The sequence below is a fragment of the Pseudophryne corroboree genome, chromosome 5 (genome assembly GCF_028390025.1).
Source record: "Pseudophryne corroboree isolate aPseCor3 chromosome 5, aPseCor3.hap2, whole genome shotgun sequence".
NCBI classification, from domain to species: Eukaryota; Metazoa; Chordata; class Amphibia; order Anura; family Myobatrachidae; genus Pseudophryne; species Pseudophryne corroboree.
In genome coordinates, this window is record NC_086448.1 from 395,591,527 (window position 1) to 395,618,332 (window position 26,806).

General features: G+C 47.1%; 1 protein-coding gene across 6 annotated transcripts in view; it reads right to left on the minus strand.

The window, feature by feature from the left end:
- The window catches only part of TMEM245 (transmembrane protein 245), an 879,931-nt gene that overhangs the window by 651,360 nt on the left and 201,765 nt on the right, over positions 1 to 26,806 (minus strand). For all 6 annotated transcript variants that reach the window (XM_063922719.1, XM_063922723.1, XM_063922720.1 and 3 more), the window contains exons 4-5: positions 21,567 to 21,680; positions 20,939 to 21,133 (exon numbers count right to left, since the gene is read on the minus strand). In XM_063922719.1, the coding sequence (XP_063778789.1) occupies positions 20,939 to 21,133; positions 21,567 to 21,680 (309 nt within the window). The remainder of the gene's footprint in view (positions 1 to 20,938; positions 21,134 to 21,566; positions 21,681 to 26,806) is intronic.

Below are 26,806 nucleotides of genomic sequence, written 5' to 3' on the forward strand. Positions count from 1 at the left end.
GAGGACTTGGCAGAAGCGGGGGAAGGCTTCTGTTCGTGGGAAGAAGCTGTCTGTTGCAGTCTTTTTCCCCTTCCTCTGCCCCGGGGCAGATATGAGTGGCCTTTTGCCCGCTTGCCCTTATGGGGACGAAAGGACTGAGCCTGAAAAGACGGTATCTTTTTCTGCTGCGAGGTGACTTGGGGTAAAAAGGTGGATTTCCCAGCCGTTGCCGTGGCCACCAGGTCCGATAGACCGCCCCCCAAATAACTCCTCCCCTTTATACGGCAATACTTCCATATGCCGTTTGGAATCCGCATCCCCTGACCACTGTCGCGTCCATAATCCTCTTCTGGCAGAAATGGACATCGCACTTACTCTTGATGCCAGAGTGCAAATGTCTCTCTGTGCATCTCGCATATATAGGAATGCATCCTTTAAATGCTCTATAGTCAATAATATATTGTCCCTGTCCAGGGTATCAATATTTTTAGTCAGGGAAACCGACCAAGCCACCCCAGCACTGCACATCCAGGCTGAGGCGATTGCTGGTCGCAGTATAACACCAGTATGTGTGTATATACTTTTAAGGATAATTTTCCAGCCTCCTATCTGCTGGCTCCTTAAGGGCGGCCGTTTCTGGAGACGGTAACGCCACTTGTTTTGATAAGCGTGTGAGCGCCTTATCCACCCTAGGGGGTGTTTCCAAACGAGCCCTAACCTCTGGTGGGAAGGGATATAGTGCCAATAATTTTTTAGAAATTAGCAGTTTTTTGTCGGGGGTAACCCACGCTTCATCACACACTTCATTCAATTCATCTGATTCAGGAAAAACTACGGGTAGTTTTTTCACACCCCACATAATACCCCTTTTTGTGGTACTTGCAGTATCAGAGATGTGCAAAACCTCCTTCATTGCCGTGATCATGTAACGTGTGGCCCTACTGGAAAATACGTTTGTTTCTTCACCGTCGACACTGGAGTCAGTGTCTGTGTCTGGGTCCGTGTCGACCCACTGAGGTAACGGGCGTTTAATAGCCCCTGACGGTGTTTGAGACGCCTGGACAGGCACTAACTGAGCTGCCGGCTGTCTCATGTCGTCAACAGTTTTCTGTAACGTGCCGACACTGTCACGTAATTCCTTAATTACGGCCATCCATTCAGGTGTCGACTCCCTAGGGGGTGACATCACCATTATAGGCAATTTCTCCGCCTCCACATCATTTTCCTCCTCATACATGTCGACACACACGTACCGACACCCAGCACACACACAGGGAATGCTCTGATAGAGGACAGGACCCACTTAGCCCCTTGGGGAGACAGAGGGAGAGTTTGCCAGCACACACCAGAGCGCTATATATGTATAGGGACAACCTTACAATAAGTGTCTATCCCTTATAGCTGCTTATATCTGTTATTTTGCCAAATAAGTGCCCCCCTCTCTTTTTTACCCTGTTTCTGTAGTTGCAGGATGCAGGGGAGATTCTGGGAGCCTTCCTACCAGCGGAGCTGTGTGGGAAAAATGGCGCTGTGTGCTGAGGAGATAGGCCCCGCCCCCTTCACGGCGGGCTCTTCTCCCGCTTTTTTCTGGAAAACTGGCCGGGGTTAAATACATCCATATAGCCCAGGAGCTATATGTGATGTATTTTTTGCCAAATAAGGTAAATTCATTGCTTCCCAGGGCGCCCCCCCCCCAGCGCCCTGCACCCTCAGTGACCGAAGTGTGAAGTGTGCTGAGAGCAATGGCGCACAGCTGCAGTGCTGTGCGCTACCTTATGAAGACAGGAAAGTCTTCTGCCGCCGATTTATGGACCTCTTCTTGCTTCAGCATCTGTAAGGGGGCCGGCGGCGCGGCTCCGGGACCCATCCATGGCTGGGCCTGTGATCGTCCCTCTGGAGCTAATGTCCAGTAGCCTAAGAAGCCCAATCCACTCTGCACGCAGGTGAGTTCGCTTCTTCTCCCCTTAGTCCCTCGATGCAGTGAGCCTGTTGCCAGCAGGTCTCACTGAAAATAAAAAACCTATTTAAACTTTTACTCTAAGCAGCTCAGGAGAGCCACCTACATTGCACCCTTCTCGTTCGGGCACAAAATCTTAACTGAGGCTTGGAGGAGGGTCATAGGGGGAGGAGCCAGTGCACACCAGCTAGTCCTAAAGCTTTTACTTTGTGCCCAGTCTCCTGCGGAGCCGCTATTCCCCATGGTCCTTTCGGAGTCCCCAGCATCCACTAGGACGTTAGAGAAATAGAAATTTGATACCTACCGGTAATTCCTTTTCTTGTAGTCGCAGTGGACACTGGGGAACTGCACTTTAGTACCATGGGGTATAGATCGGGTCCACTGGAGCCTGGCACTTTAAAAAGTGTGTGTGAGTATTTAGTGTGTGTATGTATGCTGGCTCCTCCCTTCTATGCCCCTCCTACCAGACTCAGTCTAGGAAACTGTGCCCGAGGTGATGGACATACCACGAGAGAAGAAAACAGGTACAACAGTGGAGTGGCACTAAGTCAACACACAACCATAACCGAAAGGAGGGCGCTAACCAGAAAAGAGGACAGCAACACCAACCTAACCAGGATAGCAAAGCTACCCCAACAACATAAGGGGACCGCAATGGCGGCCCAACCAAATACTTACACAGGTAAGAAGGAATCAAGGCACTGAGGCGGGCACCCAGAATCCACTACGGACTACGAGAAAAGGAATTACTGGTAGACATCAGACATCTATTTCTCTTACATCCTAGAGGATGTTGGGGTCCACATTAGTACCATGGGGTATAGACGGGTCCACCAGGAGCCATTGGCACTTTAAGAGTTTGAGAGTGTGGGCTGGCTACTCCCTTTATGCCCCTCTTACCAGACTCAGAGGAGCCGGTCACAGCTAGGGGAGATCTCCTGAGCTTTTCTAGTAAAAGTTTATTTTAGAGTTTATTTTTTTTAAGGAGGCTGTTGGCAACAGCCTGCCAGCAGCGTGGGACTACATGGGGGAGCAGTGTCCGCCCTGCAGGGTCTGAGCCACTGGCTGCACTGCACAGGAAATGCACTGGCCGGGACTTACTCCACAAAAGCTTTGTATTTGTGCTTTGGGGGGGGGGGGGCGCGGACTGACATGCAGGGAGGACTAGCCCTGTGCTGGGCGTCCCCCCGCATGTCAGGGAAGATGATCGTAGCTGTGCTAAATATAGCACAGCTACGATCAACTCGGAATGACCCCCTATATCTTGTATCCAAGGGTCCAGGCCAGACGACACCCAGCCGTGGCTGAAATGCCAGAGTCTTGCTCCCACCTGACCTTCCTCCAGGCTGTGCAGTCCACCGTCATGCGGAGAACTTTGAGGCCCTAGAAGCAGGCTTCTGGTCTTGGGAACCTGCGGGAGTAGGCTTTTGGCTTTAGCATGACCGCCTCTGAAGAAGGTGTGAGAAGGCTTGTTCTTTCTAGGCCTTGCGGGCCGAAAGGACTGTGACGTGTTGGGAGTAAAAGGCTTCTTCATAGCTGGTGTAGCTGAGGGGAGAAATGGAGACTTACCCGCAGTAGCCGTGGCAATCCTCACATCCAGTGCCTCCCCAAATAGAGCCTGAGATTCCGCGTCCGTGGACCATTGGCGTAGCCAGAGACCCCTGCGAGCCGAGACGGATATGGAGGAGATTCCCGCAGCCATGGAACCCAGATCCTTCATGGATTCTACCAGGAACCCTGCAGAATCCTGTATGTTACGTAAAAACAAATCATGTCACCTCTATCCATCGTAGTCAAGTCCTTGTGCAGAGTGATTGACCACTTGGCAATAGCTTTAGAAATCCAAGCAGAGGCTATAGTAGGCCGCAGTATAGCCCCTGAAGCCGTGTATATGGATTTGAGCGAAGCGTCCACCTTGCGATCTGCCGGGTCCTTCAATGCGGTAGATCCCGGGACTGGTAAAACTACCTGTTTTGACAGCCTGGATACAGAGGCGTCAACTATAGGCGGAGACTCCCATTTTGTTCTATCATCTTCCGGGAAGGTAAAAGCAACCAGGACCCTCTTGGGGATCTAGAATTTTTTCTCTGGGTTTTCCCAGGCTTTTTCAAAGATAGCATTTAATTCCTTAGATGCCGGGAAGGTGAGAGGGGCCCTCTTACTGTACGTGAAAAAGGCCTCCTCAACCTGCTAAGGGGGTGTGTCAGAAATATGCAACACATGCCGCATGGCCTCAATCATCAACTGCACCCCCTTAGCAAGTGACGCCGTCCCCCTAGACACATCCCCATCACTGTCTGCTATGTCAGAATCGGTATCCGTGTCATCCTGCATAATTTGGGCAAGAGCACGTTTGTGAGAATGCACCGCAGTGGCGCCCGAGGGAGCAGCATCAGACCATACTGCCACAGAGGATTGCAATACCTGAGTTGCATGCTCAGTCCTTGTAACCCTTTTAGAAATCTGAGAAATAGTCCTCCTAAGAGAGGCTAACCACTCCGGTTCTCTAGCTGGGATCTGCACTACAACAGTGCAATCCTGATTACATGGGATGGGATCTTCCCGAGAAGATAAATCTTCTGCAGCATATGAGACAGAGTCTCTAGACATGTTTGCTAGTACAGCCCACACACACACAGGGTACAGGGCAGACAGAGTTTCCCCCCCAAGAATGGCAGAGAGACACAGAGATTGGAGACAACCCACACACAGCGCTATTATAGGTATAGGGAGACCCTAAACCAGCGCTGACTGTGTCCCTTAATAGGTGACACAGCCTTTACACAGCCTCCACTCCCTTCTACAACCCCCTGGTACCGTACAGATAGCTGGAGTTGCTCTTGAGGGGCCGTTATTATTATTATTATTATCATCCTTTATTTATATAGCGCCACAAGGGTACCGCAGCGCCCAATTACAGAGTGCATAAATAATCAAAACAGGAAAACAGCAACTTACAGTTGATGACAGTATAGGACAAGTACAGGGTAAATGAACATAGTTACATCAGCAGATGACACTGGAATAAGTATCAGGTGGCAGAAGACTGCTGGATTTGGTGCAGTTGAAGATTATTAAAGTAAGAAAGGATAAGCACATGAGGGAAGAGGGCCCTGCTCGTGAGAGCTTACATTCTAAAGGGGAGGGGTAGACAGACTGGAGTGACACAGATGGGATACATAGAGAGCATAGAACAGAGGGTTAGGATGAGATTTGGCTGGGTTTTGTGAAGAAGTGGGTCTTGAGAGCCCGTTTGAAGTTTTGTAGAGAGGTGGAGAGTCTGAGGGGGAGAGGTAGGGAATTCCAGAGAAGTGGTGCAGCACGTGAAAAATCTTGGAGGTAGGAGTGGGAGGAAGTAATCCGTAGGCAGGAGAGTCGGCGTGGGAGTGTAAAGGGAGATAAGGTCAGAGATGTAGATGGGAGAGGAGTGGGTGAGGGCTTTGTAAGCGAGTGTGAGAAGCTTGAAATGGATTCTGAAAGGGAAGGGGAGCCAGTGAAGGTCTAGTAAGAGGGGAGAGGTGGACGTAGTGCGTTTGGTGAGGAAGAAGAGCCGGGCAGCAGCATTGAGGATAGATTGGAGTGGAGAGAGGTATTTGTCAGGAATGCCAGTGAGGAGGAGATTACAGTAGTCCAGTCTGGAGATGACCAGTGAGTAGATAAGAGTCTTAGTAGCATCCTGGGTCAGAAAGGGTCTGATCCTCGAAATATTTTTTAGATGAAAACGGCAGGTTTGTGAGAGGTGCTGAATGTGTGGTTTGAAGGAGAGGGAGGAGTCGAGGATTACTCCAAGACAGCGCACTTGGGGGCTAGAGGAGATAGTAGTGCCATCAATAGATAATGAGATAGTAGGAGGTAAGGTTATGCGGGAGGGAGGGAAGATGATCAGCTCGGTCTTAGACATGTTATGTTTAAGAAAGCGCTGGGACATCCAGGAAGAGGTAGCAGAGAGACAATTGGAGATACGAGTGAGGAGAGCAGGGGAGAGGTCTGGAGAGGAAAGATAGATTTGGGTGTCATCAGCATAGAAATGATATTGGAAACCAAAAGAACTAATGAGCTTACCTAGTGAGGACGTATAGAGAGAGAAGAGAAGAGGACCAAGGACAGAACCTTGGGGTACCCCTACAGTTAGTGGTAGTGAGGGGGAGGTGGAGTCATGAGAGGAGACAGAGAATTTAAACTAACAAAGGGGGGCAGTGAACCAAACAAGAATAAATAAATCTGCTCCCCCAACACAGAGGTATTGTTTCTGCAGGCAAAGGGAATAGGAAGCATATCCACAGCAACAAAAGATAATTCAGATCAAAACCAAATAAAAATAGGCAGAGAGAAGAACATAGCTTGGAACAGAAAAAGCACAAACAAAACTCTAAAAGCTATGTGTGCAAATGCTAGGAGCTTAGGAAATAAAATCCCAGAACTAACTGCAATAATGACAAGGGATGATCTAGACATTGTGGCAATTACAGAGTCATGGTACAATGAAAATCATGACTGGGACATAGCTATACCGGGATATACTTTATTTAGGAAGGACAGAATTGGAAAAATCGGAGGAGGGGTAGCAATGTATGTAAAAAATACCATAGATACTACATTAATACAAAGTATTGAAGAAAAAACTGAGGCCCTGTGGGTGACCATAGAAACTGAGAAAAAGTTGATTATTCGTATTGGCGTGATATACAGGCCACCAGGTCAGGAAGAGGAACTCGACAAGAACCTATTGCAGGACATAACTAAAATGGCATTAAAAGGAGAGGTAATAATCATGGGAGACTTTAATCTTCCTGATGTAAACTGAGAGGAGTCTGTTGCTAGTTCCACTAGAAGTAGGAACATTTTAAATTCCCTTCAGGGAGCATCCCTCCACCAATTGGTGAGGGAGCCCACTCGGAAAGACACATTATTAGACTTAATACTTACAAATGGAGACAGATTATCGGACGTAAAAATAAGATTTTACTTACCGATAAATCTATTTCTCGTAGTCCGTAGTGGATGCTGGGACTCCGTAAGGACCATGGGGAATAGCGGCTCCGCAGGAGACAGGGCACAAAATAAAAGCTTGAGATATCAGGTGGTGTGCACTGGCTCCTCCCCCTATGACCCTCCTCCAAGCCAGTTAGGATACTGTGCCCGGACGAGCGTACATAATAAGGAAGGATATTGAATCCCGGGTAAGACTCATACCAGCCACACCAATCACACCGTACAACTCGTGATCTGAACCCAGTTAACAGTATGATAAATTTTAAGGAGCCTCTGAAAGGATGGCTCAACAATAATAACCCGAATTTTTTGTAACAATAACTATATACAAGTATTGCAGACAATCCGCACTAGGGATGGGCGCCCAGCATCCACTACGGACTACGAGAAATAGATTTATCGGTAAGTAAAATCTTATTTTCTCTAACGTCCTAAGTGGATGCTGGGACTCCGTAAGGACCATGGGGATTATACCAAAGCTCCCAAACGGGCGGGAGAGTGCGGATGACTCTGCAGCACCGAATGAGAGAACTCCAGGTCCTCCTCAGCCAGGGTATCAAATTTGTAGAATTTAGCAAACGTGTTTGCCCCTGACCAAGTAGCTGCTCGGCAAAGTTGTAAAGCCGAGACCCCTCGGGCAGCCGCCCAAGATGAGCCCACTTTCCTTGTGGAATGGGCTTTTACTGATTTTGGCTGTGGCAATCCTGCCACGGAATGTGCAAGCTGAATTGTACTACAAATCCAACGAGCAATCGTCTGCTTTGAAGCAGGAGCACCCAGCTTGTTGGGTGCATACAGGATAAACAGCGAGTCAGTTTTCCTGACTCCAGCCGTCCTGGAAACATATATTTTCAAGGCCCTGACAACGTCCAGCAACTTAGAGTCCTCTAAGTCCCTAGTAGCCGCAGGTACCACAATAGGTTGGTTCATGTGAAATGCAGAAACCACCTTAGGTAGAAATTGAGGACGAGTCCTCAATTCCGCCCTGTCAGAATGAAAATTTAGGTAAGGGCTTTTACATGATAAAGCCGCCAATTCTGACACACGCCTAGCTGAAGCCAAGGCCAACAGCATCGACACCTTCCACGTGAGATATTTTAAATCTACCGTAGACAATGGTTCAAACCAGTGTGATTTTAGAAATCTCAACACAACATTGAGATCCCAAGGTGCCACTGGAGGCACAAAAGGAGGCTGTATGTGCAGCACCCCTTTCACAAATGTCTGAACTTCAGGTACTGAAGCCAGTTCTTTCTGGAAGAATATCGACAGGGCCGAAATTTGAACCTTAATGGACCCTAATTTTAGGCCCATAGACAGTCCTGTTTGCAGGAAATGCAAGAAACGACCCAGTTGAAATTCCTGTGTAGGGGCCTTCTTGGCCTCACACCACGCAACATATTTACGCCAAATGCGGTGATAATGTTTTGCGGTTACTTCCTTTCTGGCTTTTACCAGAGTAGGGATGACTTCTTCTGGAATGCCCTTGTCCTTCAGGATCCGGCGTTCAACCGCCATGCCGTCAAACGCAGCCGCGGTAAGTCTTGGAACAGACAAGGCCCCTGCAGTAGCAGGTCCTGTCTTAGAGGTAGAGGCCACGGTTCGTCCGTGAGCATCTCTTGAAGTTCCGGGTACCAAGACCTTCTTGGCCAATCCGGAACCACGAGTATAGTTCTTACTCCTCTCCTTCTTATGATTCTCAATACTTTCGGTATGAGGGGCAGAGGAGGGAATACATACACTGACTGGTACACCCACGGCGTTACCAGAGCGTCCACTGCTATTGCCTGAGGGTCCCTTGACCTGGCGCAATATCTGTCCAGTTTTTTGTTTAGACGTGACGCCATCATGTCCACCTTTGGTCTTTCCCAACGGTTTACAATCTTGTGGAAGACTTCTGGGTGAAGTCCCCACTCTCCCGGGTGAAGGTCGTGTCTGCTGAGGAAGTCTGCTTCCCAGTTGTCCACTCCCGGAATGAACACTGCTGACAGTGCTATCACATGATTTTCCGCCCAGCGAAGAATCCTTGCAGTTTCTGCCATTGCCCTCCTGCTTCTCGTGCCGCCCTGTCTGTTTATGTGGGCGACTGACGTGATGTTGTCCGACTGGATCAACACCGCCTGACCCTGAAGCAGAGGTTTTGCTTGAATTAAGGCATTGTAAATGGCCCTTAGTTCTAGAATGTTTATATGAAGAGATGTTTCCATGCTTGACCACAAGCCCTGGAAATTCCTTCCCTGTGTGACTGCTCCGCAGCCTCTCAGGCTGGCATCCGTGGTTACCAGGATCCAATCCTGAATGCCAAATCTGCGGCCCTCTAGTAGATGAGCCCTCTGAAGCCACCACAGGAGAGACACCCTTGTCCTTGGCGACAGGGTTATCCGTTGATGCATCTGAAGATGCGATCCGGACCATTTTCCCAGTAGATCCCACTGAAAAGTTCTTGCATGGAATCTTCCGAATGGAATCGCTTCGTAAGAAGCCACCATTTTTCCCAGGACCCTTGTGCACTGATGCACTGAGACCTGTCCTGGTTTTAGGAGGTTCCTGACTAGCTCGGATAACTCCCTGGCCTTCTCCTCCGGGAGAAACACCTTCTTCTGGACTGTGTCCAGAATCATTCCTAAGAACAGTAGACGTGTCGTTGGAATCAGCTGCGATTTTGGAATATTTAGAATCCATCCGTGCTGACTTAGCACTACCTGAGATAGTGCCACTCCGACTTCTAACTGTTCCTTGGTTCTTGCCCTTATCAGGAGATCGTCCAAGTAAGGGATAATTAAGATGCCTTTTCTTCGTAGAAGAATCATCATTTCGGCCATTACCTTGGTAAAGACCCAAGGCGCCGTGGACAATCCAAACGGCAGCGTCTGAAACTGATAATGACAGTTTTGTACTACAAACCTGAGGTACCCTTGGTGAGAAGGATATATTGGGACGTGGAGATAAGCATCCTTGATGTCCAGCGACACCATATAGTCCCCCTCTTCCAGGTTCGCTATCACCGCTCTGAGTGACTCCATCTTGAATTTGAACCTTTTTATGTAAGTGTTCAAAGATTTTAGATTTAATATTGGTCTCACCGAGCCGTCCGGCTTCGGTACCACAAATAGTGTGGAATAATACCCCTTCCCCTGTTGTAAGAGGGGTACCTTGATTATCACCTGCTGGGAGTACAGCTTGTGAATGGCTTCCAGAACTGCCTCCCTGTCGGAGGGAGACTTTGGTAAAGCAGACTTCAGGAACCGATGAGGAGGAAACGCCTCGAATTCCAGTTTGTACCCCTGTGATACTACCTGTAGAATCCAGGGATCCACTTGCGAGTGAGCCCACTGCGCGTTGAAATTCTTGAGACGGGCCCCCACCGTGTCTGAGTCTGCTTGTAAAGCCCCAGCGTCATGCTGAAGACTTGGCAGAAGCAGGGGAGGGCTTCTGCTCCTGGGAAGCGGCTGCATGGTGCTGCCTTTTTCCTCTTCCTCTGCCCTTGGGCAGAAAAGAGTGACCTTTTGCTCGCTTGTACTTATGGGAACGAAAGGACTGAGTTTGAAAAGACTGTGTCTTTTTCTGTTGATGTGAAGTAACCTGGGGTAAAAAGGTGGATTTTCCAGCCGTTGCCGTGGCCACCAGGTCTGTTAGACCAGCCCCAAATAACTCCTCCCCCTTATACGGCAATACTTCCATGTGCCGTTTGGAATCTGCGTCCCCTGACCACTGTCTGGTCCATAATGCTCTTCTGGCAGAGATGGACATTGCGCTTACTCTTGATGCCAGGGTACAAATATCCCTCTGCGCATCACGCATATATAGCAATGCATCCTTTAAATGTTCTATAGTTAACAGAATATTGTCCCTATCCAGGGTATCAATATTCTCAGTCAGGGAATCCGCCCATGCGACTCCAGCACTGCACATCCAGGCTGATGCGATTGCTGGTCGCAGTATAACACCAGTATGTGTGTATATACTTTTCAGGATATTTTCCAGCCTCCTATCAGCTGGTTCTTTGAGGGTGGCCGTATCAGGGGACGGTAACGCTACTTGTTTAGATAAACGTGTGAGCGCCTTATCTACCCTAGGGGGTGTTTCCCACCGTGCCCTAACCTCTGGCGGGAAAGGGTATAGTGCTAATAACTTATTAGAAATTAGCTGTTTTTTATCGGGGGAAACCCACGCTTTATCACACACCTCATTTATTTCCTCAGACTCAGGAAAAACTATTGGCAGTTTTTTCACACCCCACATAATACCCGCCTTTGAGGTATTTGTAGTGTCAGAAAGGTTCAATGCCTCTTTCATTGCCGTGATCATGTAACGTGTGGCCCTACTGGACATTACGTTTGTCTCGTCACCGTCGACACTAGATTCAGTATCTGTATCTGGATCCGTGTCGACCCACTGAGGTAGCGGCCGTTTTAGGGCCCCTGAGGGTGTCTGAGACGCCTGAACAGGCACTAATTGATTTGCCGGCTTTCTCATGTCGTCAACAGTTTTTTGTAAATTGCTGACATTATCACTTAATTGCTTAAACACAATCATCCAGTCAGGTGTCGACTCCCTAGGGGGTGACATCACTAACACAGGCAACTGCTCCGCCTCCACCTTATTTTCCTCCTCATACATGTCGACACACGCGTACCGACACACAGCACACACACCGGGAATGCTCTGATAGAGGACAGGACCCCACTTAGCCCTTTGGAGAGACAGAGGGAGAGTCTGCCAGCACACACCCAGCGCTATATATATACAGGGATAACCTTATATAAGTGTTAATCCCTTATAGCTGCTGTTAATCTAGTTATTTGCTGCCAAAATGCCCCCCCTTCTCTTTTTTACCCTGAATCAGATGCAGTACTGCAGGGGAGAATCAGGGAGCCGTCCTTCCAGCGGAGCTGTGAGGGAATAATGGCGCCAGTGTGCTGAGGAGATAGGCCCCGCCCCTTCACGACGTCCTTAACTCCCGCTTTTTTGTGTAAAATGGCAGGGGAAAAAATACATCCATATAGCCCTGGAGCTATATGTGATGTATTCCTTTTGCCAGCTAAGGTATATGTGTGTTATATTGCGTCTCAGGGCGCTCCCCCCCAGCGCCCTGCACCCTCAGTGACCGGAGTGTGAAGTGTGCTGAGAGCAATGGCGCACAGCTGCGGTGCTGTGCGCTACCTTAGTCTTGAAGACAGGATGTCTTCTGCCGCCGCTTTCACCGGACCTTCGTCTCTTCTGGCTCTGTAAGGGGGACGGCGGCGCGGCTCCGGTGACCCATCCAGGCTGAACCTGTGATCGTCCCTCTGGAGCTAACGTCCAGTAGCCTAAGAAGCCCAATCCACTCTGCACTCAGGTGAGTTCGCTTCTTCTCCCCTTAGTCCCACGATGCAGTGAGCCTGTTGCCAGCAGGACTCACTGAAAATAAAAAATAAAAAAACCTAACTAAACTTTTATTCTAAGCAGCTCTGGAGAGCTACCTAGTTTGCACCCTTCTCGGCCGGGCACAAAAATCTAACTGGCTTGGAGGAGGGTCATAGGGGGAGGAGCCAGTGCACACCACCTGATATCTCAAGCTTTTATTTTGTGCCCTGTCTCCTGCGGAGCCGCTATTCCCCATGGTCCTTACGGAGTCCCAGCATCCACTTAGGACGTTAGAGAAAGTGGGTGAAAACCTGGGATCCAGTGATCATCAAGCAGTATGTTTCAGCATTAAGACAGAGACTGACTCGTCCCATACAAAAACAAAGATGTTGGATTTTAGGAAGGCTGATTTTGTAGGGATGGGAAAATGTGTAAGCGATTCTTTGGCAGAGTGGAGGAACTTGGAAGCAGTGCAGGAGAGGTGAGAAACATTAAAATGTGCAATATTGAAGGCAACAGACCTTTGTATCAAAACGGTTAGGAAAAACACAAGGAAAAGGAAGCCAGTGTGGTTTGCAAAAGAAGTAGCAAATATTGTGAGAGCAAAAAAGATGGCTTTTAGGAAATATAAGCAGACACAAAATAATGAAGACAAAGAGATATATCTTGTTAGACAGAAGGAGACTAAGAAGGTAATCAGATGTGCAAAGGCACAAGCTGAGGAGAAAATGGCCCAGTCAGTGGGTAAAGGAGGCAAAACTTTTTTTAGGTATATAAGCGAAAGGAGAAAAACAAAAGGCGGAATTATAAAACTAAAGACGGACACTGGGAGTTTTGTTGAAGGAGACAATTTAATAGCAGATCATCTTAATGATTATTTTTGCTCAGTATTTACTGCTGAAAGAGAGGGGAAGGGGCCACAGTTAAGTTGCAGGGATATTCAGGAAAATGAAACAAGTACATTTACAGAGGAGAAGGTCCTAACAGAACTCTCAAAGCTGAAAGTGGACAAATCTATGGGGCCAGATGGGATACATCCAAGGATACTTAAAGAGGTGCTGGTAGCACCATTGACAGAATTATTCAACCAGTCCTTAGCTACAGGAGTAATTCCAGAGGACTGGAAAAGAGCAAACGTAGTCCCACTGCACAAAAGTGGAAGCAAGGAAGAGGCAAACAACTACAGACCAGTGAGTCTTACATCAGTAGTAGGGAAATTGATGGAAACTCTCTTAAAAGAAAGAGTTGTAGATTATCTCAAATCCGGCAATTTACAGGATCCCAAACAGCATGGATTCACTGGGGGGGAGATCATGTCAAACAAATCTTATTGACTTTTTTGATTGTGTGACTAAAGTGATGGATAAAGGTGGAGCCATGGATATAGCTTATCTAGACTTTAGTAAGGCTTTTGACACTGTTCCACATCGCAGACTGCTAAATAAACTTGAAAGTTTGGGATTGGATATTAGGATTATTAAATGAATAAGATCTTGGTTGAAGGATAGAAAACAGAGAGTTGTGGTAAATGGAGTGCATTCACAGGAGGGAAATGTTACTAGTGGAGTACCCCAGGGATCTGTACTTGGACCAGTGTTTTTAATATCTTTATTGGTGACATTGCAAATGGCATTAAAGGGAAAGCATGCCTTTTTGCAGATGACACAAAGGTATGCAACAGGGTAGACACACCAGGTGGGGTAAACAAATGATTGAGGATCTAGGTAGACTAGAGGAATGGTCAAGAGTCTGGCAATTACAGTTTAATGCCAAAAAATGCAAAATCATGCACTTGGGTCTCAAAAATCCTAAAGCTAAATATAGTATTAATGGCACTATACTGGAAACTACTGAGGAGGAAAGGATCTAGGAGTCACTATTTCAGATGACTTAAAGGCAGGTAAGCAATGTAACAAGGCAATGAGGAAGGCTAGTCAGATGCTTGGCTGCATTGGGAGAGGAATCAGCAGCAGAAAGAAAGAAGTAAAACTGCCACTGTATAGGTCATTGGTACGGCCTCATCTAGAATACTGTATTCAGTTCTGGAGGCCATATCTTCAAAAGGATATTAATACATTAGAAACTGTACAAAGGAGGGCAACTAAAATGGTGCATGGCCTACATCACAAAACATACCAAGAAAGACTAAGAAATCTCAATATGTATAGTTTGGAGCAGAGAAGGGAAAGGGGGGACATGATAGAAACTTTCAAATATATCAAGGGTTTTAACAAAGTCCAGTAGGGAAACATTCTCCAAATGAAGAGAAGCAATAGGACACGAGGACATGCACTGAGGCTGGAGGGGGTGGGGGGGGGTTCAGGGGAAATTTGCGGACAAATTATTTCACAGAAAGGGTAGTGGACAAGTGGAATAGCCTCCCATCAGAGGTGGTAGAGGCTAAGACAGTAGAGCAATTTAAACATGCATGGGATAGACATAAGGATATCCTTACAAAGAAATAAGGATCAAATAAGGTTAGAGATAAAAATAATGTAAAAAAAAAAAAAAAAAAAAAGGGGCAGACTAGATGGGCCAAGTGGTTCTTATCTGCCGACAAATTCTATGTTTCTATGTGACGGTCAGAAAGGTAGGAGGACAGCCAAGAGAGGGCAGTGTCACGCAGACCAATGGAGTGAAGGATTTGCAGCAGGAAAGGATGGTCCACAGTGTCAAAAGCAGCAGAGAGAGATCAAGTTGAATAAGTAGAGAGTAGTGTCCCTTAGATTTAGCAGCATGGAGGTCATTGCATACTTTTGTAAGGGCAGTTTCAGTGGAGTGGAGAGGACGGAAGCCAGACTGGAATGGGTCAAGCAGTGAGTGTGAGGAAAGAAAGGAAGTAAGGAGGTTGTAGACAATACGCTCAAGGAATTTGGAGGCAAAAGGGAGGAGAGAGATGGGTCGGTAGTTGGAGAGAGTGTTTGGATCAAGGGTAGGTTTTTTAAGAATAGGAGAGATGAGTGCATGCTTGAAGGCAGAGGGGACAGTGCCTGATGAGAGGGAGAGATTGAGAAGGTGGGAAAGATGGGAACAAGCAGAAAGAGAGAGGTAGCGGAGGAGGCGGGAGATGATAGGGTCAAGTGGGGAGGTGGTGAGGGGACAGGAACGAATGAGGGCCATGACTTCCGGGAGAAAGATGACAGAGTTGGTGCGAGGGATGGGGAGGGTTGGTAAGGGATGGGAGAAGGCTGATTACTGATGGATTGGTGTGATGTGATGTCCTGACGTATGGAGTCAATTTTGGATGTGAAGTAAGTGGCAAAGTCAAGAGCAGAGAGTGAGGAAGGGAGACGAGGTGGAGGTGGGCAGAGGAGTGAGTTGAGAGTGGCAAAGAGGCGCCGGGGGTTGGAATACTGGGAGGAGATGAGGTTATTGAAGTATGACTGTTTAGCAAGAGAAAGGGCAGCACTGAAGGATGAGAGCATAAGTTTGAAATGGAGGAAGTCTGCCTTAGAGCGTGATTTCCTCCAGTGTCGCTCAGCAGTACGTGAGCATTTTTGCAGATATCTGGTGCAATTGGTGTGCCAGGGTTGAGGTGTTAATTTGCGAGTGTGAATAGTGGTTGGTGGAGCAACAGAGTCAAGAGCAGAAGTAAGGGATGCATTGTATGTGGAAGTGGCTTGTTCAGGGCATGAGAGAGAGAGAGAATAGGAGAGAGAGAGAGAGAGAATAGGAGAGAGAAGCGAGTCAAACAGGGAGGAAAGGAATGTGGTGTCAATAGCTTCAATGTTACGCTTAGTGATGGTAGCCTTAGGAGGTAGAGATGGGGAAGTTGAGAGAGATAGGTTAAAGGAGAGCAGGTGGTGGTCAGAGAGGAGAAATGGGGAGTTGGAGAAAACAGAAATATCACAGTGGTGAGTGAAGACCAGATCCAGTGAGCTCCCATTCACATGGGAGGGTGAGGAGGTCCACTGGGAGAGACCAAGTGAAGAGGTGAGGTTAAGGAGTTTAGAGGCAGAGGATTGTGTGGGGATGTCAATAGGGATGTTGAAATCGCCTAGGATAATGGAGGGAATGTCAGAAGAGAGGAAGTGAGGAAGCAAAGTTGTCGATGAATTTGGAAGCAGTGCCAGGGGGCGGTAAATGACAGCTACTCTAAGATGGACTGGTTGGAAGAGGCGTATGGCATGGACCTCAAATGTAGAGAATGTAAGGGACGCTTCTGGTGGTATGAGTTGGTAGGAGTAAGTAGAAGGTAAGAGGACCCCAACACCACCCCCATGGCGACCCCCAGGTCAGGGTGTGTGTGTGAATGCAAGGCCCGCAGCAGAAAGAGCAGCAGGAGAAGTAGTGTCAGAGGGCGTAATCCAAGTTTCAGTAATGGCTAATAGGTGTAGGGAGTTGGAAATGAAAAGGTCATAAGTGGGGACCAGTTTGTTACAAACAGATCTGTCATTCCAGAGGGCACAGGATAGGGGGTATGAGTTTGTGGGAGAGATGTGAATGAGATTATCAGGGTTGCTGTAGCAATGAGTTGAGATTAACTTTGAGGGCAGGGATGATGAGAGAGTAGTGATGGTGCGGGTGCCTGCGCTAGGATGGGAAACTGCAGGAGGTGGGCAGGGAGAGAGGTCAGTGTTATGTGGATGGGGGTGTGGGGAGGTGACAGGGAAGGGAGAGAGGGAGCAGGGCTGAGTTGTGGGGTAGCAGGACCATAGGGCAGAGGTGAATGAAAGTGGGGTAACAGGAAAGGAGGGGGAAGGAAACAGAGGGATGGAGGGGAGACAGAGGAGGAGGTGCAGGAGACTAGGGTGGAAGGATAAAGATACATTATTAGGTAGACACGGAGTGATGTGGTGAGTATAAGAAAGCCTTGACATAGTGCTAAGTAGGTAAATGGGTTTAGGGAAAGTGGAAGTAGGAGAGGAGACTGTAAGGGAATCAGAGCAGAAGAATTGCAGAAATACTGGTGAGAAAAGCAGTGTAGGCTCAATGGGTGTAGATTTTGTATGAAATGAGTCAAAAGCGTAGATAAAGTGGGTGCAGAAATGGATTTGGGCTGTAAGAAATGAAAGGATTGTGAGAGGGTTAAGCAGCAATGGTAATTCAGTTTTTTTTGTTTGTTTTTTAAGTGTTTGTAGATGAGAAGATGAACTCACAATTGTCCCAAAGAAGATCTTTGTGATCCTGATTATGGATGGAAACTTGATCTTACATATGTTTCTTTCAGCAAATGGGTTGCATAGTGTTCACAGAGTGAAAGTTGGAGGGTGTTAAATTTGCATATACAGTTGATATTGATAAGTAGTTCATCTGTTGTTGTTTGTGTTGTTTGAGGTTTTCTTTCAGTTTTTTGTCCAGTTTAAGTCCAGGCTAAGTCCAGGCTTTGATATTAAAATTATATATCTGCTCCCTTTGAGACTACTCCCTTCGAGTCCTACACCCTGGATTAATCAGCCAAGTATACTCTAATATGAACTAACATTAACATGTGTAAGGTATAGGTTCACTGATTAAGACCACACCCACTGCCCAACACCCACTGATAGGCAATAAAAGCTAAAACAAACAGATAATGATATGGGAGGAGGACATCCCAAAATTCCCCAAATAACTTACAATTAAACAGCCTAAATTCTGAATATAACAATAACTCTTGATTACCTAAACAAACAGACACACTGCAGACTATAGTATCCTAGGTCACTGTGCAGCTGTTGAGAGTTGTAGTAATCATCCACTTGCATCCATCTGCAGGCAGGAAAATGGCGCTGAACGCTGCCGAGTGCACTCGGAGGAGAAGCTCCGCCCCCTTAATGGCGCTGTCTTCCCGCTCTTCTGAGATTATACTGGCCTGAGGGTTTTTGTGCTGGCTGAGATCTGCAGATCACAACAGGTTTTTTTGGTCAGTGTAGGGTTCAGGCGCTGGCTCAGGGCACCCCTCACAGTGCCACACCCAGGTACCGCTAAGTCGTTCGGGAGCGCAGTTAATACTGGGCTCCTACCCTGATGCCGCCATTTGCACACCTACCCCCCGCTAGTTAGGGGGCACAGTGACTCACTTGCCACCACTTCAGCTCTGCAAGGGGGTGGCGGCATGTTGCTAGGGTGAGCGTTCCTTTGCGTCGGGGAGCGATCTATCCCCTATGGAGCTCAATGTCCAGTCAGCAGAGACAGTGGCTCAGACCCCGTAGGGCGGACACAGCTCCCCCCCTCAGTCCCTCAATGCAGGGAGGCTGTTGCCAGCAGCCTCCCTGTTAAATAAAAAACTCTAAAAAAAAAACAAACCTTTTCTAAAGAAGCTCTGTAGAGCTCCCCTAGCTGCGACTGACTCCTCCGGGGACATTTTCTAAACGGAGTCTGGTAGGAGGGGCATAGAGGGAGGAGCCAGCCCACACTGTTAAACTCTTAAAGTGCCAATGGCTCCTGGTGGACCAATCTATACCCCATGGTACTAATATGGACCCCAGCATCCTCTAAGTAGTAAGAGAAACACACGTTGGCGTTGTCTGCAATCTTCATTTCGGGAGTAGTCTCCATCCAGGAGAGTGGGGTCTCCATTCGGAGGTGTTCAAGGAGGTAACAGATCTTTGGGCCGTACCCAAAATAGACATGATGGCCTCTCGTCTCAACAAGAAGCTTCGGTGATATTGTTCCAGGTCGAGGGACCCGCAAGCAGTGGCAGTGGACGCTCTAGTGCAGGGGTTCTTAAACTCGGTCCTCAGGGGTGCACACAGTGCATGTTTTGCAGGTCTCCTCACAGAATCACAAGTGAAATAATTAGCTCCACTTGTGGACCTTTTAAAATGTGTCTGTGAGTAATTAATACACCTGTGCCCTTGCTGGGTTACCTGCAAAACATGCACTGTGTGCGCCCCTGAGGACAGAGTTTGAGAACCCCTCCTCTAGTGACTCCGTGGGTGTTCCAGTTGGTGGGTGTTCCCTGGGATCTTAACGTTGTGTTGCAGTTCCTCCAGTTAGACTGGTTTGAATCTCTACAGGAGGTTGAGGTCAAGTTTCTCATGTGGAAGACTGTCACTTTGTTGGCCTTAGCTTCTGCTAGACGTGTGTCGGGGTTGGGGGCTTTATCATGTAAAAGCCCTTACTTGACCTTCCATGAAGATAGAGCTGAGCTCCGGACACGTCAGCAGTTTCTTCAGAAGGTTGTGTCGGCATTTCATATAAACCAACCTATTGTGGTGCCAGTGGCTACTGACTCCTCAATTACATCAAAGTCCTTGGATGTTGTGAGGGCTCTGAAAATCGATGTGAAGAGGACTGCTCGTCACAGAAAATCGTACTCTCTATTTTTCCTGTACAATCACAAGAAACTTGGGGGTCCTGCTTCTAAGCAGACGATCTCTCGCTGGATCAGGTTCACTATCCAGCGATTCTATGGCAGGATTGCCGTGTCCTACGTCTGTTAAGGCCCACTCTACTCATAAGGTGGGTTCTTTCAGGGCGGCTGCCTGGGGTGTCTCGGCTTTACAGCTTTGCCGAGCGGCTACTTGGTCTGGGTCGAACACATTTGCAAAGTTCTACAAGTTCGATACCTTGGCCTCTGAGGACCTGAAGTTTGGTCAATCAGTTCTGCAGGAGCCTCCGCGCTCTCCCTCCCGTTCTGGAAGCTTTGGTACATCCCCATGGCACTAATGTGTACCCCAGCATCCTCTAGGATGTAAGAGAAAATAGGATTTTAATTACCTACCGGTAAATCCTTTTCTCGTAGCCCGTAGAGGATGCCAGCGCTTCGTTTTCCTGCGTTGGTTATCTGGTTCAGTACAACTTTGGTTTTTAGTTACGTACTGCATTGTTACTTGGTAAGTAATGTTTCAGCGGTCACTGAATTTCAAGCTGGTTAGCTTGTTTTACCTTGTGTGTGAGCTGGTGTGAATCTCGCCACTATCTGTGTTAAATCCTTCACTTGAAGATGTCCGTCACCTCAGGCACAGTTTCTAGACTGAGTCTGGTAGGAGGGGCATATAGGGAGGAGCCAGCCCACACTCTCAAACTCTTAAAGTGTCAATGGCTTCTAGTGAACCCGTCTATACCCCATGGTACTAATGTGGACCCCAGCATTCTCTACGGACTACGAGAAAAGGATTTACTGGTAGGTAATTAAAATCCTATTTTCATGATAACAAGAGCAGCAGAACCTTAGATCATAAAAACAACTTGTATTTTAAAATGCATGTATTACATATATTAAACAGAGAATCCTTTGGTTTCTTTAAAAATCTGTCTCTAATACCCCTTTCACACATACATTGAAATCCTTGGTTTTTGCATGAGAACATGCATCAACCCGGGATTTTGGTATGTCTGAAAACAAACTCTCTTTACCAGAGTCGGGCTGAGACCCAGAAATTTGTTTGCTAGAACCAGCAATTTCCCGGGTCGCAAGTCTGAAAGGGGTATTACAGACAAGCCATATTTAGCAGCTTTAAATTGTATATTGGAAAAGTAGATAGTGGCAGAGGGGATCTACGCTATGTATAGAGTTAATTGACACATTAGTATACTTTAATGTTACAACAAGTAAACAGGTAAAGAGGAAAACGAATGTTTGAGATACTGCTTATTTATGATAGATGATTTGGAAGGATGAAGAATTTGAAATAAATATGGCAGTGGGCAATGTCTAAACAGCAGTGCAGTAGCCCTCCTCTTCAAAACATGGAACTGTATTGTTTTGTCACCCTAATTCTGCTTAACATTGATTACCTGCAATAGGTACTGGCAGAAGCTGTATGATCCATAAATGAAGCCATAGCTGTACAATAACAATAGCCCACATAAGTAGTACAAAGTAGATGTCGCTGGTTTTCTTCTTTTTCAGAAAAGCTCCAATGTCACTTTTTGACCTACCAAACGACAATGAAAGTGGAGTGGTAGGAGTGTCATTTGTAACTGCTTCAGCTAAAAAAAAATTAAAGAGAAAGAAAATGTCCAAAAAACGTTAATATTAGAGAAAGAAACCATTTACAGAAGAGGTGCAATTAAGAATGAATGTTTAAAAAACAAAACAATACAACCTGTAACACATATTTATGTACAAATTTCAATGAAGATAATATCGGCCACTTAATACAGTTATGGGACACAGGTGTATGTGAAGGCAGCTTTTTTTTCTTATTAGACAATCCTCCAAAATGAAATGCATCGGTGTCTATAATAGATTTGTTAGGGTACTGCATGGCCTCAGTTCTGGTCACCATATAGTGGTATACAGCTTTAGGTCCAGTCATGCGCACATAAGGACTAAAAGTAATATTCTATACACAGAACTTAATTTTGTGCAATTCATGGTGCATAAAGTGTCACACATGTTTCTTAATGAGTAATAAGTCACCTGTGGGCTGTGCTGTAGCCATCTCTTCGTGGTGCTCCTCAAAACCAGTAATGGATATTGCCATAGCAATAGTTGACGCTGCAATGGTTAGCATTGGCCCAGGGAGCACTGTAGCTGCAATAAAACAAAAACATTTAAATAAAAACAATATTTATTTAAATCCACAAACAAAGTAAAAATAAAATAGGATTTTAATTACCTACCGCTAAATCCTTTTCTCGTAGTCCGAAGAGGATACTGGGGTTCCAATTAGTACCATGGGGTATAGACGAGTCCACCAGAAGCCACTGGCACATTAAAAGCTTGAGAGTGTTGGCTGGCTCCTCCCTCTATGCCCCTCCCACCAGACTCAGTCTAGAAACTGTGCCCGAGGAGACAACATACTTTGAGAGAAGGATATTACACAGATAGTGGCGAGATTCATACCAGCTCACACATACAAGGCACATCAAGTCAACTAGCTTGAACTACTCAGCAACAGCTGAAACATTACTTACCAAGTAACAAAGCAGTACTCAACCAACAAAAACGAAGTTGTACTGAACCAAATAACAATTGCAGGAAAACAAAGCGCTGGGCGGGCGCCAGTATCCTTTACGGACTACGAGAAAAGGATTTACCGGTAGGTACCAAAATCCTATTTTCTCTTACGTCCTAGAGGATGCTGGGGTCCACATTAGTACCATGGGGATGTACCAAAGCTCCCAGAATGGGAGGGAGAGCGCGGAGGCTCCTGCAGAACTGATTGACTGAACTTCAGATCAGCAGCAGCCAAAGTATCGAACTTGTAAAACTTTGCAAACGCGTTCGACACCGACCAAGTTGCAGCTCGGCAAAATTGCAATGCCGAGACACCCCGGGTAGCCGCCCAGGAAGACCCCACTTTACGAGTAAGGTGGGCCTTAACAGATTTTGGACACGGCAGTACTGTCGTAGAATAATTGTGCTGGATAGTGAACCTAATCCAGCGAGAAATAGTCTGCTTAGAAGCAGGACACCCAATTTGCTTGGGATCATAGAGGACAACAGAGAGTCCGACTTTTTGTGACTAGAAGTTCTCTTCACATATATCTTCAGAGCCCTCACAACATCCAAGGACCTTTGAAGTAATTGAGGAGTCAGTAGCCACTGGCACCATAATAGGTTGCTTGATATGGAATGCCGACACAACCTTCTGAAGAAACTGCTGACAAGTCCGGAGCTCAGCTCTATCTTCATGGAAGATTAAGTAAGGGCTTTTACATGACAAAGCCCCCAGCTCGGACACACATTTAGCAGAAGCCAAGGCCAACAAAGTGACCGCCTTCCATGCAAGAAATTTGACCTCTACCTCCTGTAGAGGTTCAAACCAATCTAACTGGAGGAACTGCAACACCACGTTAAGGTCCCAAGGCGCCGTAGGCAGTACAAAGGGAGGTTGGATATGCTGAAGTCCCTTCAAAAAAGTCTGAACCTCAGGGAGGACAGCCAATTGTTTCTGAAAGAAAATGGATAGGGCTGAAATCTGGACCTTTACAGATCCCAAAATCAGACCCATATCCACTCCTGCTTGCAGGAAGAGGAGGAAACGTCCCAGTTGAAACTCCACGGTAGGAAACTTCTTGGACTCACACCAAGAAACATATATCTTAAAATACGATGGTAATGTTTAGACGTTACCCCTTTCCTAGCCTGCATGAGGGTAGGAATAACCTTCTTCAGAATGCCCTTCCGAGAAATAATCAGGCGCTCAACTTCCAAGCCGTCAAACCTAGCTGCGGTAAGTCTTGATAGGCGAACGGCCCCTGCTGCAGCAGGTCCTCCCGAAGAGCAAGAGGCCTCGGCTCTTCCTGCAGTACATTCAGAAGGTCCGCGTACCAAGCCCTTCTTGGCCAGTCTGGGACAATGAAGATCGCTTGAACCCTTGTTCTCCTTATGAGCTTTAGGATTCTTGGGATGAGTGGGAGTGGTGGAGACACGTACACTGACTGGAACACCCACGGAGACACCAGGGCGTCCACTGCCACTGCCTGTGGGTCCCTCGACCTGGAACAATAACGCCAAAGCTTCTTGTTGACACGAGATGCCATCATGTTTATTTGGGGAAGACCACAAAGATCTGTTACTTCCTTGAACACCTCCGGATGGAGTCCCCACTCTCCTGGATGGAGATCGTGTCTGCTGAGGAAGTCTGCTTCCCAGTTGTCTACTCCCGGAATGAAGATGGCTGACAGCGCCAACGCATGCTTTTCTGCTCAAAGGAGAATTCTTGTCACCTCTGAACTCGACGCTCTGCTCTTCGTTCCGCCCTGTCGGTTTATGTAAGCCACTGTTGTTACGTTGTCCGACTGAACTTGAATGGCCCGGTTTCTTAGAAGAGGGGCCGTCTGAAGAAGACCATTGTAGACGGCTCTTAGTTCCAGAATGTTGATCGGCAGGCCAGCTTCCAGGCTTGACTACCGTACTTGGAAGGTTACCCCTTGAGAGACTGCTCCCCAGCCCCGGAGGCTCGCATCAGTTGTTAGCAGGACCCAGTCCTGAATTCCGAACCTGCGGCCTTCCAGGAGGTGAGGCACTTGGAGCCACCAAAGTAGATGTCGCTGGTTTTCTTCTTTTTCAGAAAAGCTCCAATGTCACTTTTTGACCTACCAAACGACAATGAAAGTGGAGTGGTAGGAGTGTCATTTGTAACTGCTTCAGCTAAAAAAAAATTAAAGAGAAAGAAAATGTCCAAAAAACGTTAATATTAGAGAAAGAAACCATTTACAGAAGAGGTGCAATTAAGAATGAATGTTTAAAAAACAAAACAATACAACCTGTAACACATATTTATGTACAAATTTCAATGAAGATAATATCGGCCACTTAATGCAGTTATGGGACACAGGTGTATGTGAAGGCAGCTTTTTTTTCTTATTAGACAGTCCTCCAAAATGAAATGCATCGGTGTCTATAATAGATTTGTTAGGGTACTGCATGGCCTCAGTTCTGGTCACCTCCTGTACTGGAGAGCCTCGTAATAGGCCACCATCTTTCCCATTAGGCGAACGCATTGATGAACCGACACCCGGGGTGGCTTCAGGACATCGCGGACCATGTATTGGATCACCAACGCCTTGTCCCACAGAAGAAACACCCTCTGCACTTCCGTATCCAGGATCATTTCCAGAAATGACAATCTCTGGGTTGGTTCCAAATGTGACTTTGGAAAATTCAGAATCCAACTGTGACTCTGGAGCAGTCGCGTCGTTAGAACAATGGAATGCAGCAACTTCTCCTTGGACGATGCCTTTATCAGGAGATTGTCCAGATAAGGAAAGATGTTCACACCCTGCTTGCGGAGTAGTATCATCATTTCCGCCATCACCTTGGTAAACACCCTCGGTGCTGTGGAGAGACTGAATGGCAGGGCCTGGAACTGAAAATGACAGTCCAGCAATGCGAAGCGGAGAGAAGCCTGATGCGGCAGCCAGATCGGAATGTGAAGGTACGCATCCTTGATATCCAGTGATACCAGGAATTCCCCCTCTTCCAGACCTGATATCACTGCCCTGAGACACTCCATATTGAACTTGAACTCCTTTAGAAAGTGGTTCAATGATTTTAGGTTCAGAATGGGCCTGACCGAACCATCCGGTTTCGGTACCACAAAAAGGTTTGAATAGTAACCCTTGGTCAGTATGTGAGGTGGCACTGGTACAATGACCTGTGCCTCTACCAGCTTTTGGACAGCGTCTTGAAGCACTGCGCTGTCCTCCAACAGAGTTGGTAAGCCCAACTTGAAAAAACGATGAGGAGGGAGACTTTGAAATTCCAGCCTGTATCCCTGAGACACAATATCTACCCAGGGATCCAGGTCGGACGATACCCAGACATAACTAAACTGTCTGAGTCTCACTTCCACAGGCCCCACCACCGGGCCATACAGTCCACAGTCATGCGGAGGACTTTGGGATACCTGAAGCAGGCTTTTGTTCCTGGGAACCTGCAGCAGCAGGTTTCTTGGACTTAACCCTACCCTCCTCTAAAGAAGGTATTGGATGATCTGGCCTTTCTAGGCTTGTTAGGCCAAAAGGACTGCTGCGCAGATGAGGAGAAGGATTTCTTCGGAGCAGGTGCTGCTGAGGGAAGAAATGGAGACTTACCCGCTGTAGCGGTGGACATTCACGCGTTAGGAGTTTCCCTAAAGAGAGCCTGACTTGTATAGGGTAGTGACTCCACGCTCCTTCTGGATTCCGCGTCGGCCGTCCACTGGCGCAGCCACAGTCCCCGACGAACTGAAACAGACATGTAAGAAATTCACGCAGCCATGGAACCCAGGTCTTTCATGGATTCTACAATAAAACCTGCAGAATCATGTATGTTGAGTAAATACAATGCAATGTCATCCCTATCCATCGTATCCCAATCCTCAAGCAAGGTAGATGACCACTTCACTATTGCCTTTGCAATCCATGCCTTAGCAATAGTGGGAAGTAATATGGCTCCAGAGGCAGTATACAGTGATTAGAGCGTGTTATCAATCTTTCTATCTGCCGGCTCCTTTAAGGCGGTAGATCCCGGAACAGGTAAAACCACCTTTTTTGAGAGTCTGGATACAGATGCGTCAACAATCAGCGGGTTTTCCCACTTTTCCCTGTCATCTTCAGGTAAAGGAAAGGCCACTAGAACCCTCTTGGGGATCTGAAACTTCTTTTCAGGGTTAACCCATGCTTTTTCAAATATAGTATTCAGCTCCTTTGATGCAGTGAAGGTTAGCGAGGCTTTCTTGTTTTCAGTGAAAAAAAGTCTCCTCAACCTGCTCAGGTGTGGTATCATTAACACTTAACACATCCCTGATAGCCTCTATCAACAATTGCACCCCCCTTGCAAGAGAATGCGGACCCCCACAACACATCCCCATCACCATCTGAAGTGTCAGAATCAGTATCCGTGTCATCTTGTGTGACATGAACCAGCGCACGTTTGTGGGGGTATATAGCGGCGTGTCCTGAGGTAGCAGACATGGGTCATACTGCCATAGAGGTCTGTAATACCTGGGTTGCAGATTCATTACTAGCAACCCTGTCAGAAATCTGAGAAATCCAAATTTTGATAGAGGAAAACCACTCTGGTTCCCTTGCTGGTATCTGTGCTAAACCAGTGCTATCCTGATTACATGGAATGGGATCATCCTGGGAGGATAAATCCTCTGCAGCATATGACACAGTGTCCCTGGACATAGCTAAAGGAGACAACCAAACACTCCACACACACACACA